The sequence below is a fragment of the Taurulus bubalis genome, assembly GCF_910589615.1.
Source record: "Taurulus bubalis genome assembly, chromosome: 11".
NCBI classification, from domain to species: Eukaryota; Metazoa; Chordata; class Actinopteri; order Perciformes; family Cottidae; genus Taurulus; species Taurulus bubalis.
In genome coordinates, this window is record NC_136599.1 from 8,165,518 (window position 1) to 8,179,723 (window position 14,206).

General features: G+C 40.3%; 1 protein-coding gene across 1 annotated transcript in view; it reads right to left on the reverse strand.

Moving 5' to 3' along the window:
- Nucleotides 1-921: 921 nt before the first annotated feature.
- Nucleotides 922-14,206, reverse strand: part of LOC306743937 (rap1 GTPase-activating protein 1-like) — a gene marked incomplete at both ends in the record, with an annotated part of 43,151 nt that continues 29,866 nt past the window's right edge. The window contains 18 exons of the mRNA XM_079226500.1: nt 922-1,062; nt 1,529-1,608; nt 2,916-3,027; nt 3,124-3,259; nt 3,443-3,562; nt 3,749-3,858; nt 4,878-4,955; nt 6,111-6,242; nt 7,338-7,478; nt 7,588-7,674; nt 7,947-8,018; nt 8,103-8,258; nt 9,213-9,342; nt 9,515-9,615; nt 11,094-11,177; nt 11,583-11,636; nt 11,742-11,820; nt 12,747-12,850. Coding sequence (XP_079082626.1) covers nt 922-1,062; nt 1,529-1,608; nt 2,916-3,027; nt 3,124-3,259; nt 3,443-3,562; nt 3,749-3,858; nt 4,878-4,955; nt 6,111-6,242; nt 7,338-7,478; nt 7,588-7,674; nt 7,947-8,018; nt 8,103-8,258; nt 9,213-9,342; nt 9,515-9,615; nt 11,094-11,177; nt 11,583-11,636; nt 11,742-11,820; nt 12,747-12,850 — 1,917 coding nt within the window. The remainder of the gene's footprint in view (nt 1,063-1,528; nt 1,609-2,915; nt 3,028-3,123; nt 3,260-3,442; nt 3,563-3,748; nt 3,859-4,877; nt 4,956-6,110; nt 6,243-7,337; nt 7,479-7,587; nt 7,675-7,946; nt 8,019-8,102; nt 8,259-9,212; nt 9,343-9,514; nt 9,616-11,093; nt 11,178-11,582; nt 11,637-11,741; nt 11,821-12,746; nt 12,851-14,206) is intronic.

The following is a 14,206-nucleotide window of genomic DNA, read 5'->3' on the forward strand; positions in this document are numbered from 1 at the left end:
AAATGCCACTTCAACGGGAACCAAATCAATAAATAAAAACATACATCAGCTAGAAAAAAACTCTGAACAAAACGTAGAGACTTTTCACCGACAGACAAGACGGACAAAGCAGTTAGAAGATCAGTCATTGAATACACAAACAGATGGCGATGAAGTATAACTGCAATGCAACACCATTTTCTGAGAAACCAGTGTGCTTAAAAATGTATCTGAATATATTAGTTTTATAATTCATCTAATACTGCAATTCCATTGTGCAGTCAGCGAGTCAAAAAAAGAGGTAAAATAAGAGGGACAAAGAAATTGCATTTTTAAGTTTTAAGGCCATTTCAAACAATGCATTGCTCTCTTCACTGTAAGTTTTAAATCTAATCTTGTGGAGATGTGGGTCGTATGTGAAAGAGCTCCACAGTCCTTCTATTTGGCCTTTACCCAGAAATCAATATAATCACATTTAACAGCATCCAGCAGAAAAGTTGTATATCCCATTAGATGTCTTGTTAGAAAACACCCATCTTCAATGCAGAATATTTGGGGGTAATGTACACATTTGAGAGCATTATTGAGCGGTATTGGAAATTGGATGATCTTCTCCACAGTATGTTGCAGTAAATGTCCTTCTCAAAATCTCTACAAAGAGCTCAATGGCACTGTCTTTACCCTGTATAGCCAGCACACCCGGGCTCCAACGAGACAAACCAAACCAAAGTTGTATCTTTTACAAAAGAAATGTGCGCTTTTGAAACAAAAGGTGTGGTAAAAAAAACAACAACAACAACAACAACATACAGCTCAGCAACAGATGTTTGAAGAGGCAAAGAAACGAGTGGAAGGAAACAACACTGTGCAAAAGCCAGCTTCTCTTTGTGCATCATCCTCCCAAGTGTCCTCCAGGTTTCTGGATCAGCTGCACTCTCGCCTTCACTGATCAGCAGACTGGCCAAGTCCCACCTGCTTCTCCTCTTCTTTCTCATCTTCCTCATCTTCGTCCTTCTCATCATTGGTCATGGCGAACACCTGCACTTGTCTCACCTCCCAGAGGGATTGTGATTTATGGGAATGCTTTGGGGATAAAAGAGATGTCTGGTCAACACTCAAAAACATAAATTATGATTAGAAATGGTTCTATATCAAAACAACTATGTTTCTTGACAAGCATTATGATATTTTTAAATAGAAAACACCTGAATATACATGTACATATACAGTGCACAAGCATAATTTGGTTTGCTATCAATGTATTTACAGTATATCTGGTCCATCTGTCAATAGTTTAAATCTGTGGATTGAGAATGTACTGAGGGAAGTCTGACCTGAAGATGGAGATCCAGGATACAACCATGTGGGTGGAGCTAACAGTTCTGCACACACAGATGCACAAACAGCAATACAAAAACACAAATACAAAACATCAGCAACGGCACGCAAAAAACAAGAACAAACAAATGCAGAGCAACAAAGGTCAATTAAAGGTAGCTGGTAGTAGTGAAGGAGGACTTCAGTTTATTCCAGGGTGGGGTTGACTCACCGAGGAGGACTGATGATCGTGTGGCCGTTCCAGTTTGATACGCACATCTGTTCCCTTCCCTCGTTCAGGTTTGCCAGGTCCTGGGGGATAGGTCAACAATATATATATATATATATATATATATATATATATATATATATATATATATATATATATATATATTTGAATTCAAATTAACATATTAAACCAGTCCGTCATGTACATCGTAGATCCACTTTGAAATGAGTTATCCGTGAGTATTAAGAGATGGTGGAGGTTTGAGTACACTGTGTTTGAAAAAAAGAGAGACTAAAAGATCTGTTGCTTTGTATTAAAAATGTGATATTCAACCTTTTTTCCCCATTGATGGATTCAGATGAAAGATTGTGTTTGCAAAAAAGAATATTCTGAAAAGATGTTTGTAATATGACATGTTTTTGTATTTATGGTCATTCATATTTATCTTGTGGCTGTGAAACACTAAATTAAGTTGTCTGGTGAAATGTTACAAAAACAATCTTGTAAACAATCCTGTATCCACTAAGAGTAAATATGATATATATTTTAAAAAAAAGGATACACACACACACACACTTTAAAAGATGATGATAATGTCTTTTTAGCATACTTGGTATCTAGGTTGATCTACTGTTAATGTCACATGACTGATCTAAGGACTAATTATAAGAACACTGGAAAAACAGCTTCAAACACCATGATGAAAGCAAGATATTCCAAAATGTTTAGTGAGGCGAACAAAGCGTAATGTACTGGAGAAGAGTCGCGTGACATGTTTGGCTGACATGTCTGCTGTGTGTGCATTCTTAAAGACACAAATTTAAGTCAGTCCTTAATAATGCCATTGCCTATTAATGTCTTCATTATAATCATACATCTAGAATGAGACAAAACATGTATTCATGTTGGGAGAACAACGGGAATACTGATTTATATTCAATTCTAGCACCATGATGCATGCACCAGCAAAAGTAATCTCCTTTTCTCTAAGTACTGCCTTCTCTGAAAGAATATCAATATCCATCCCATGATGAAGAGGACCGTGGACATGTGAGGAAACATTCATTTATGGATGATCCATGCTGTGGTGACAAATCACATACATGTATAATGTCCTAATTATTTTTGCAATGTTGTGCTACAGGAATTCATAATGCATTCTGCAGTCACTCAAGCTTGAAATCCTCATGAGTCATTGCATGCATTAGTCATGCACAAGTTCATTATGTGTTTCCTCCTCTCACCATGAAGTATTTATGTCAATAAACATACATCAACAAATGAGGAAACAAGTAGTGGGTTAGTTTTTACAAATGTAAGAATATTTTTTGTTTGAATTTTTTTTAAATATTTTCAATATGCTGGAGCACAAGGGTCCCGCCTCTCTCACCTGGGGAGCTGCCGCGACTGGCGGTGCTGGTGGTGCTGGTGCTGTCCTCCAGCCAGGTGCTGTAGGTGAGGGAGTCTCGCTTGTGTGGCGTCCCGGCAGACGACAGACTCTCCTGCAGAGTGTGCGAAAAAGAGAGATGTGTACACATGATGTACAGATGTATACGTGTACATGTATATACACGAGACCCGTTTTGCTACACACTCACCACGCCTGTGTCATAGTCCTCTGGGGCCTCGGTCTCGTTCTCCTCCACAACACTGGCAAAGCTGCTCGCGTTGGAGGAGGAGCGGGAGAGGTCGTGACCCTCGGGGATGGATGGGGCCCTGCCACCGAGATAAGAACTACACCTTGGGTTATCACTCTCCAGCACAGCCACACCTGATTTTATCTTACGTATAGGACACAGTCATTCAACACGCTGCCACGGCTGAGGATTGCCCAGCGGTTACACAGGTTTGGCCAGACACAAGGTGTGAATGCTATCAATATATTCACGTAATGCGGTTGTAACGTAGTATACACACCTGTTCTTGGCAGTTGTGAGCGCCTCAGGGGAGCTCTGATCGGACGAGTTGTCCGATTTGGGGTCTTGAGAGACGTGGCCGCTGTCAGGGGTCTTTTGGGTGTTTGGGGAGCTCTCTCTACTGCAGGATGAGACATGTGGTACAAAAGATCAGGCACAGCAAATAGAGTGTAAAATCAATGAGTGTACGTGCACTGATGAGAAGTAAATGGTGGTGAATTATTAACCTTATTTAGCGAGTACAAGGATTACATACAAAAGAGGAAGAAGATGCAAATGGGTACACATACAAATAGTAATCTCTCACCTCTTCTCATGGACTTCTTGAATGTTTTCTATCCCGATGGCGCTGCTTCGCCTGGTGCTGAAAGGACCAGACTTTTTCCTGGTTGGACTTTTCCCCGGGATTATCAATGACTGCCAGGGAGAGAGGAAAGACAGTCAGAGTCAAAGTACTTGTCATACCTTATGTATTTTTTCAATATAATCAAGTTTGATGAAGAGTTTATCAATTTATGTATGTGTTACTGAGGGGAGGCAATGATTATTTTTGACTTAACTATTCAAATGTACATCATATTGTAATCATTTGGAGAAATGAAGGGCTAAATCGTTACATTGGTCCCTTCGAGTTGATATTAAAATATGCACTTAGCGGCTTAATGTCAAGCCCCAGTGCCAGTCTTTCAGCCAGTGCAGGGCACACTAAGGCGGGAGATGAAAGATGGATTTAAAGGCTCCAGGGCATACCACTAAATATGCTTTCTCAGCGACTACTTTGTTCGCGCAATCTCCCTTTTAAAGCTCTTAAAATAGGAACTTGAAAAGCCTTTTTAACTGTGGCTTCAAAGAGCAGGAGGAGGATTCTTATTAAAAACAATGTATCTGTAAGGGGGTCATTAAGTCATTAATATCCATAATTTTAAAACAAATAGAGTATTAAGAATAATGGAATTGTAATACAGGGTAGTGATAAACACTTAAAAGGGCGTGAACATATATTGCAGTAAAGAAGATAAGAGAGAAAACAGAAGAAAATCTACAATATTAGTCAGTATGGAGTTAAAGGTGGATCCTTAAAATGTGACTTTTCCTGTCTATGTGCTTGAGCGATATGAAAGAGCTTATCTCTTACTACTTTGAATGATTTCTACATCGTAGTGCGTGTGAAATCCATGTGGAATTTGACAAAGCAATTAATCCATGTCAGAATGTGGAGGAAAATATCCATTTCTGCTTTTTTCTTCTTTTTTTTTAAAATCACAGATGGAAATAATGCAGTTAATATGACGTCTGTTTATGTGTCAGTAACACACACTAATGCATATTGTGTTAAATGCAGAGTGCTGCAATGTAGAGAGAAAAGTGTTTGATGCAGTGGAGCCATGCAGACAGAGAAAAGTTGGAGAAACAAATAGTTAGAATTAGACATGAACCTCTTCTACTGTTCCTATCCCTATGGCACTGCCTCGACGTCCATATTTACTGGGACTTTTGCCTGGGACAAGCAATGACTGGGCCACACAGGAAGAGGAGAGAGAGACAGAGATGTGATGAAGACAGGTGATAAATAGAAATAGGGTAAAAGGGGAGAGACAACATGAGATATTTACAAATATATATGAGATTACACGCAGTCAGTCAAAAATACGAAGCATGTGTTAACTGGAGAATACAAAGAGGGACATTTTGGCTCCATGGGCACAACACATGCAGCTGAATGAGAGAGAGAAGTGATGAGTCAGTTATGTGAGCCATGTGCCTGCAAGGAAGAGGATGAAGAGGAGATTATTTTAAAAAGGCCAGCATGTTACACGTTAGGTTTCCCAGCATGACACGTTTATGAGCAAAAATCAAGATTGAGTTATATACATTAATAATGAAATAGCATGTTGGTTAATAATAATGGTTATTTATTTTAGAAGGCAAGCATAAATGTGATCTAGGGATACTGTGTTAATGTGGATGTCTGTTTTTTTTATAATGGTTCTTAAATCCATGAAAGGAGACATTTCCATAAAAAATAACTTCCCACAGACCCCCCAAAATATACAGGACCAGACAAGCAACCACTCACAAGGTCACTGTTGAGTCAAGACGAAAAGCTCCTCTATTAGTCGAAAATGATTTGAATGAATGACTTACGGTTTTGCAGTTTTTACAGAACAAATATATAAACTAAACAAAAGTGCAAAAAAGTTGCCATTTGAGGATACAAGGTTTTCACTTGATGACAGCAGTAGTACGTTGTTCATAATAACAATACAAAATACAGTCCACATACTGACACACACACACACACACACACACACACACACACACACACACACGCACACACTCAAGTAAGAAGTTATGAACAATGCCGTTGCATGGGGTAAAAACATTAGAAGCAGCTTTAACCCCGGGGAGAAATTCACCTCGTGTCCTAGAAGCATTCAAGACTACGAGTGTCCAGACACTCCATCTCGTGCTGGCAGACAATGTGCATCGCCTGCAGTGTGAGAGCCATGTTGAAAAAGGCCAAGGCATAATAAACGTGCCACTCGAGCCCTTCTCTGTGAGACGCTAGTGAGGGAGGAGGGGGCACGGACTCCAGCAGAGCTGCTGGGAGAGGCAGAGGGAGCGAGACTCGCCTCCCTCGAGACCAGGAGGAGTGGGGCTGTACTTACTATCCCTGGGAATTTGGGGTTCTCTGCGGGCTCGTGGTTAAAGCTGCTGCTGAAGCTAGTGGAGAATGTGTGCGGCTTCTTGAAAGTAAGACCCATGGCGTCCATAGACTGGCTCCTGCTGCGCATCACCCGCTAAGGAGAGAGACGAGGAGGAGGAGATACATTCAGATGGTGCTGGCCCCGGTGACCCCTCAGCATCGCTGTACGGCGTTACGGGCCGAGAGGAGCCTCGGGGCTGTCTCTGAACACTGACCACTACAGGCGGAGAGCGCCAGCCTGATGCTAATCCTGACAGACAAGGAAGCGACAGAGAACACGGCTAAGCTTTAATGCCCGCAAGGGGGCTCAGATGAGTCATTATGTTAAGATAGGTGGTAAGAGAGGAGAGTGGAAGTAGAAGGACCAAGTGGCTCACAGATGTCTGACCACACTCAGTTTAAACACAGCCAGGAGAGGTTTGAAGCCCAGTGCACCTCTTTGCAGGCATGGAACAGAGTGAAAAGGCAAAAGGCATCTGATGGTGAAGGAAATCTATCCATTTGTTTTGTATTAATGACAAAGAAAGATGACAGAATCATATGAATAAATGACTGGAGCATGCGGAGAGCACAGCAGCACAAAACAGCAATGAGGCATGAGGAAGAAAAGCTTTGAAGCCCAGAGTGGTGAGTTCCAGCAGGAAAAGCAGCAGAGCTTTTCTTCATTCAAATGAGCAAAGATTGAGGGAGATTAATAAACCTTTCCAGCCCATAGCTTGCGTATAGATAACAGAGACTGCCAGAGAGAAGACATCTTTTTTTATATCCGCAGAAGAAACATCAAACAGCTGGTACAAAAACTGGTTACTGTAACTGTATATGTCAGTTTTATACTGTTCCTGTGCAGTAGCAATGACCTTATAATGGCATTTAAAAGACATTATGTGAAATGTGCTAGCTGTTTCCACCTATAGTAACCTAAGCTAACCACTTTCTGTTGAGCGCACATACTCTTCTCATCTAACCCTCGACAAAAAAGTGCATAAAAGTCATTCCCAAAATGCAAACCTACTTCTTTAATGAAGATAAGTTCTGACTTAAAAATGCTGTCTACACAATTAACGGTATTCTTATCTTAGTCCTACAAAAATGTACGCTTTAACGTATCGATTTCTTTTCTTGTTTGAAGCAGACATGTATATGAAGTGAAGTTCAAAGCCCCGGCCTCTGCTGCTGCCGCTCCAGTTACCTTGAAGGACTCGAAGAAGCCCCCTCCTCCCGCACTCCCGTTTTCCAGTTTGTCGTCGTCTCCTCCAACACCCATCATGGCCTGGCTGTTCACATGGAGCTCCTCATAAAGGGTCTCTAACAAGGCCGACCTCGTTCGTTCCTTAAACACGCACACACACGCACACACACACACACACAGCGAGGAGAATGAAACTAGGGATATTTTTAAAGAATGCCAGAAATGGTTGAAATGCTTTGCAACAACTCACCTCTAGTTTGGAAAATTTCTCAGCTTTGTAGCAGGCATACTCTGCATTTATGAGCTTAGTAAAAAGGAATTCATGGAATTCAGGGCTCTGGAAATAGAGGGGCAAAGAGACAAGACGTCATGTTGCGTTCTGGTCTGTTTGACTCTAATTGGACCATCATTTACTAAATGAACATCATGCTGTAATGAAGAAGACTTGAAACTAGAGATTGAGACATACACTCATGTTAACAATGTTTAATGAGGGAATAAATCAAGAGAGAAGTAGAGTAATTTTCTATAGACTTCTATACAACCAAAGCAGTCGCCCCCTGGTGGTCAGGAGAGAGAATGCAGCAGGCTCTGGGATCTTTCTCTTACTTTTTTAAAGACAGCAGGGTTTGGGAGGGCGGGGCCAAAGAAAGGTACATCATCCCGTGCCGTCACTGACACCTGGGAATGAAGAGTACGATTCGGTTTAATCAAAGTGTTTATCACAGGTGGCAAAGTCGGCCCATCGGGAGGGAAATACTTCACCTTGTAGAGAACGTAGTCGGAGCAGGGGTTGACCACTTGGACCACAACGTATGCGTGGAGAAAGTTGGAGGCGATCATGTCCGGTACAAAGGGAGTGTTTTCCTCTTGGAATAAGATGGCCACAATGTCGTTCCCTATGTGCCTCTTTCTCTGCAACTGCAACACACCAATATGACATGTTAATTTACAGGTGGCTTAAAGGTTCATTGTCGGATGAGAGAATGCTAATGTCGAGCATTGATATGCAGGAATGTTGTCTTTTATCTGCAGGTTTCAGAAAGACAAAATGATGAAGTCCCATTTAATGCTCATTGGAGTTGAACTTTAATTCAGAGACAATTATGTTGCCGTTTTAACCAATTATTGATAAAGCACAGTCTCATTTAAAGAATACTTTTTTTTTACACACCAGTGAAACACAAAGCTATCCGGCATATTGGATACGAAAATACAGTGTTTTTGTTTGATAAAGACGATTAAATGGCAATTGGTTTTGTTATTTGTATAATCTAGCCCTGAATTGTCAAGTACATAGACATTATGAATAATTTCAAAAAAAGTGCTTTCTCTCCATTCTTCCTTCTCACAACTGGATGAATCTACAGCATTTAAACACCACTAGGGGGTGCTGTTTCCCCCGATGACAGCATGAATAAGCGCTGATCGTCTCAAAGGAGCAAATGCCTGACACCCACCACTGCTGGGGAGACTGAACATATAGACCTTGCCTCATCTGTGTTTGGACAAACCACGACAGCAATTGGTTTGTGTGAGTGTGTGTGTGTGTGTGTGTGTTAATTAATCAGAGTTTGTGTGATTACATGTGGCGGGGAAGAAGGAGGATTCGGGCCTATGAGCAATGTGCTTTAATAAATCACAGCGCGAGGAGTGATGCTCACAATTGCAGAAACTAGAGCATACATTCAAAGTGATTCATGTTTGCAACCTGTATGCTATTTATTTTGTTTGTTTTTTTGCTAATAAGCTGCAGGTGTTTGGCACAACAGGGAGGTACATGCACAAGCTGGTACTAATGACCAGAGGGAACCTGTCTGACTGCTCGGAGTGAATCATGAAAGCTGCGTTAGTATTGGTATTGTATTACAGTACCTGCTGGGTGTCCCCATCTGTGTAAGGCAGCTTTGTGGACACATGGAACATGACCTCTTTGTTACGGTAGTTGCAGTAGACAGATTCGGTGCCAGTCTGCCCGTGAGTCACGTCTAACCCTCCTCGGAAGCTGCAAGCAAACAGAACCGTGTATAACAGGATATTCTCCGCCATCACTGCAGTACCATGACCATCATCATCCCTGTAGCTAGCCTTATGTGATGGAAATTGCGGTTAGCATCCTTCTGTGAAATGTATAGTAGAGTATATATAGTGCATTTAAACCAGAGTTAGAGCCTTACCCTTTAAAGTTGTGCAGCTCAATTTTCTCTCCCAGAAACTCCAGGAATTCTACAAAGGCAGGACTCTCTGCATTGTTGCCAAACAGCTCTTCCTCTGAAGTCTGCAACCAGTAAAACAAAAAAATATGAGAAACATTAAGGCTTGGAGGACAAAATGATTTCAGCTGCAGTACTGGGGATGATTTCTGTGTGTTGCTGTGTGTTTGCCAGAGATTTGTACAAGTCCAAGTCAAGTCTCAAGTCTCTTGTGGTTGTAATGGACCTTCTATGCTGCATGCTATCATTTCTGCTTAGAACACTGCATAGCGAAGGAATGTGCCGTATCATCACTCCTTTATCTATTATCATACGGTATCAGCATTGATTAGTACTGTGGTACATGATCACTTTAAATAGGCTATTGTAATGCAAAATTATTTTTTTTAAAGAAAGAAAAGAAGACAATGAAAATGTTCTTAAGCCTCTAAAAGATGATATATAGACTAATGTTACTCAGGGTAACAGGAAAATACTGCACCACTACTAGGCATACAATAATAATCTATTGTATAGTTACACTTGGGCTCCAACTAATAACAGAAATGTACTGTAAATGAACCCATCCCTAGCCTCTCAAAACACAGACATGCTCACACAAAATGTTTTGCTAGTCCAAGTCTCAAGTCAGTGTGTTACATTACAAATAAACAAGCGGTAAGGACGATGTCTAGGAAGCAAACTGACACCTGATCTCAGGAGGTGAGATTTGTATACTAGAGTGCCAAGCAGTGACGCAATAAACATTTCATGCGGGGTGTGTTTTTACTGCGAAAGATCATCCGGGTTAATAACTGGATGCAGGGAAGGGAAGTGTATCCGGGGTGTGTTTGTTGTTCAAACGCCGCATTTGCATTTCAGAACAATCAAACTGGATTCATCACCGAAGGTTTACAGGAGGGCTTATGAAAGCTTGTGCAATAATGATCGCTATGACATACATTTGATTGTCTACTGACAGCAAGTGGAGCGTGATGTGAACAAGCCAGCCTCAACACAAACAAAGAAACAACACCAGAGAAGAAGCTCCTCTTGCTTATTGAGTATTGTATGTTTTGTTAACCGTATGCACAATGCCTCCTTCACCATCATGCCTTTCTCCACTCAGCACCCCTTCTGAATAGAAACATGTCCGGCAGGATAGGACGAGGGCTCTCGCTGCCTTCGGGGATGGCCCTCGGCTCATTTACGATGCATTTAACAGTGCATGTGTAAACTACAGCAGCCTTTAAGGAATCACCAGGGCAGATCTCAACACACCGAGGAGTACAAGTGCCCTCAGCGAAACATTCAATAGCTCCTCTGCCCCCCTCCCTCAAGTAAACAAGAGGACTGTGATTGCCACAGAAAATGAGAGTGAGTGTTGAAGGCAGACACAGTTACTGTGCTGGACTCAAATAAAGCCACAATTAAGGCTGAGGAGGACTGAGCTTCCATTTAGTGCTCCATTGTCATTCATACAATGAATATAAGAGATGCACGAACATCTAATGAGCCATATCTGAGAAAAATTATGAGTTTACATCCAAACGTTATAGCTCACCTGTCCAAACTTTTGATAAATGACCCCAAACTTGAAATTGTTGCTGATCACATGTTCATCAAAGTTTACAATAAGTCTTGAAGCCTGTAAAAAAAAAAAAAAAGAATACAGAAATAACAAAAAAACATTAAAGTGCCCATATGAACACTGAAACAGATTATGCTTGTTTGAATCATGCCTCCTTTATACTGGCTGATAAGAGATCTCTTGTTAAGAATGTAAGTGATTGGGGACAGAAATTACAATCCTCATCTTGTGCTAAACTGTACACGTTTATCTGACGCTAATATGAAGCTTCTGAAATCACAAATCAAGTTGGTATCTTCCAAAGTAATTGTGTATTTATTATGAAGTTGCCTCCTTTTGTTTCCATTGTTTCCTATGGGCACCTGGCTGTACAGCTCTATCTATCCTGACTATGATCAGAGGTGTGGGTATGAATCAGACATTTCCAGCCGCTAGAACTATACAAACCAAGCCACATCTTACTTTTGGATAAAGGACAGGAAAAAAGCGGTCCACATTGACCTCTTCACAGACAAGCTTGGATGAGAAGGGAAAAAAAGAGAGGAAAAAAATGTGAGAATGCGGTTTGATACAAAAACAGTGGACTAATATCAGCATAATAAAAAACACATCTCTTTTTACCTTGGCCATTTGGACCACATTGGGAAACTCTGTCAGACATGAAATGGGGATCACATCATGGTAGGTTTTCAGCTTGGTTCTGGTGAAGTCATAAAACAATCAGTGTGGTCTCAAAGCCATATAATGTGATGCAACATTGCTCAGATGCTATCAGATGGGAGCGAGAGGATCCGGTATGGACCATCATCAACCTTCCACACCCTCGCCTCTCTTTGCCTTCCCTCCATGCCTCCTCACCCACCCACTTGCTGGCCTAAATAGTCCATCTGTTCCTCTGCTGTGGAAATGACAGCGCTGTTGACACTCTCTCTGGCTTTATGACTCTTATGATAGCACCCGTGCAAGGAGGATGTGTTTATCCAGTCGTACTAGGCTTTTAGGAACAAAGAAAGTGCATTATTCTGAATATATTTCCTGTTGATCATGGAAATGCAGACATGTGGTCTCAGCCGACACATTTGTTTGTTAAGATGTTGATTCAGATGCTGATTTAAAGACCTTCATATGTGAATTAGAGTAGTAACATTTTACAAAGCTTTTATATAGTGCATCACTCTTTTTTTGTGTTGCAGTTGTTGACTATATTTGACATCAACATTCTTCAAACACGTTCATTTGTCTTTAAAGCGAGATATAAGAACACAGATATATTATATTTTGTCGACAATTCTATAATTTCCAAACTATACAGGCTGAGAATCGTCAGTTGGGTCAGTTTTCTATCAAGACTTATCCTGCGGAATGAAAATGGCAACAAACTGATTCCTCTGTGTCAATGTCGACCAAAAAGTCATTGATTTAGAAGTTTAGTTGTTAATGCTGTAAATTACTCCTCGACTGTATTTTATATGTATTTTATATAAGAGTCATTAAAGGTTTCTACCATACTTTCTATTTCTTTCATGTGATTTTTTTTAACTGTTTTTATACGTGTGAAACCAATTAAATGAAATTATGTTTTTTGTTGGGTGTTCTCCACCATGTATGCTTAATAGTGAGCATCACCTGAGCATTAGACGGAGATGTTCCTGGTCACCGATCACATCGTACTTTAGAGAGAACACCAGATGTCCAAGGGCAGTGTCCACTGAATAGTAATTAAAGTGTTCCTGAGGGCACAGTACAAGGATACAGCCATTAGTATCTGTCAGGAACACACACACACACACACACACACACACACACACACACCTTCGAATCGGAGTTTACTTCTGTTGCTCTTTGACTACAGGCAGATCAAATTTGTTCATATTATGTGTGTATTCGTTCATATTATGTGTGTATGTGTGTGTGTGTGTGAGTGTGTGTGTTTTCATATTATGTGTGTGTGTGTGTGTGTGACAACAGGTGGCGAAGCCTATTGCATCTTCATTAGCAACAGTGAGGTGCCAAACAGTGAGACTGGTGGCGGGTTTATTCTGTTGGGATACACTTGTTGCTTCTTTATTTCCTTACTATAATGAGCAAGAAGTGAAATTGATTGTGACATTTTCTATTAGAGTAATGAGACTCGGAGGAAGGAAGCTGTTATAATGAGGGCCTTCACGAGTCTGAATCCACTAGTATCACTTTTAGAATGCACTTTTTAAAAAACTGACTATTTTACATTATTGCTCAATAAACGAGACTCTTTGATGACCCTATCCTTATGTTTCATTGCATGATTGCGGAGATAGAAAGTAAACGTGGGACAAACTACACATCTGAAAAATCTTAAGCAGAGAAGAAGATTTATAAGGAGGAGAGCTGGGAACATGCCGAACTAATCAGCAATGGGGGAGATTTGTAGAACAACACATGCAGCTACTGCATCCCGTTTATGGATAGAAAGGACACGGACAATACAGATGTGTTGTTCTATCACACAAATCTAACGGGCTTAATATAATTTAGCACAGAAGTAAATGTTGGAGGAGATGTGACGAGAACGATGCGTCATTTTTCATATTTTATGGTTTTGCCTAATGTTAAAGACTTGAATTAGGAAAAAAAATCGTTATATACGACAGGACTACATATTAGAGAGCTTCTTGCTTAGGAAGTAGAATCTGTATTACTTGGTACAATACATAAACATAAATGCAGTGTGCATTTTTATGCATATATATATATATATATATATATATATATATATATATATATATATATATATATATATATATATACATACATATTATATAATTAATATTCCTGCTTCAAAACTTGAATTATAGTTTCAGAGATCATGCCCATGCTTCCACAACAGGTAAGAAATAATGGTGAAAATTCAAACTATGGAGTAAATTCTTAATAAAAAATAAAAAATTAAGTTAAGGGGGAATTTACAACTACATGAAAGAAGATGTAGATGTTTCACCACATGTGCATGAACTCAGTTCATGTTGTTCTCTATTCTCTTGCCTGTTGTCTCTTTGTTTTAATCTGGATATTAGTGTTTTCATAAAAGGTCATCTTTGAGCTTGCCT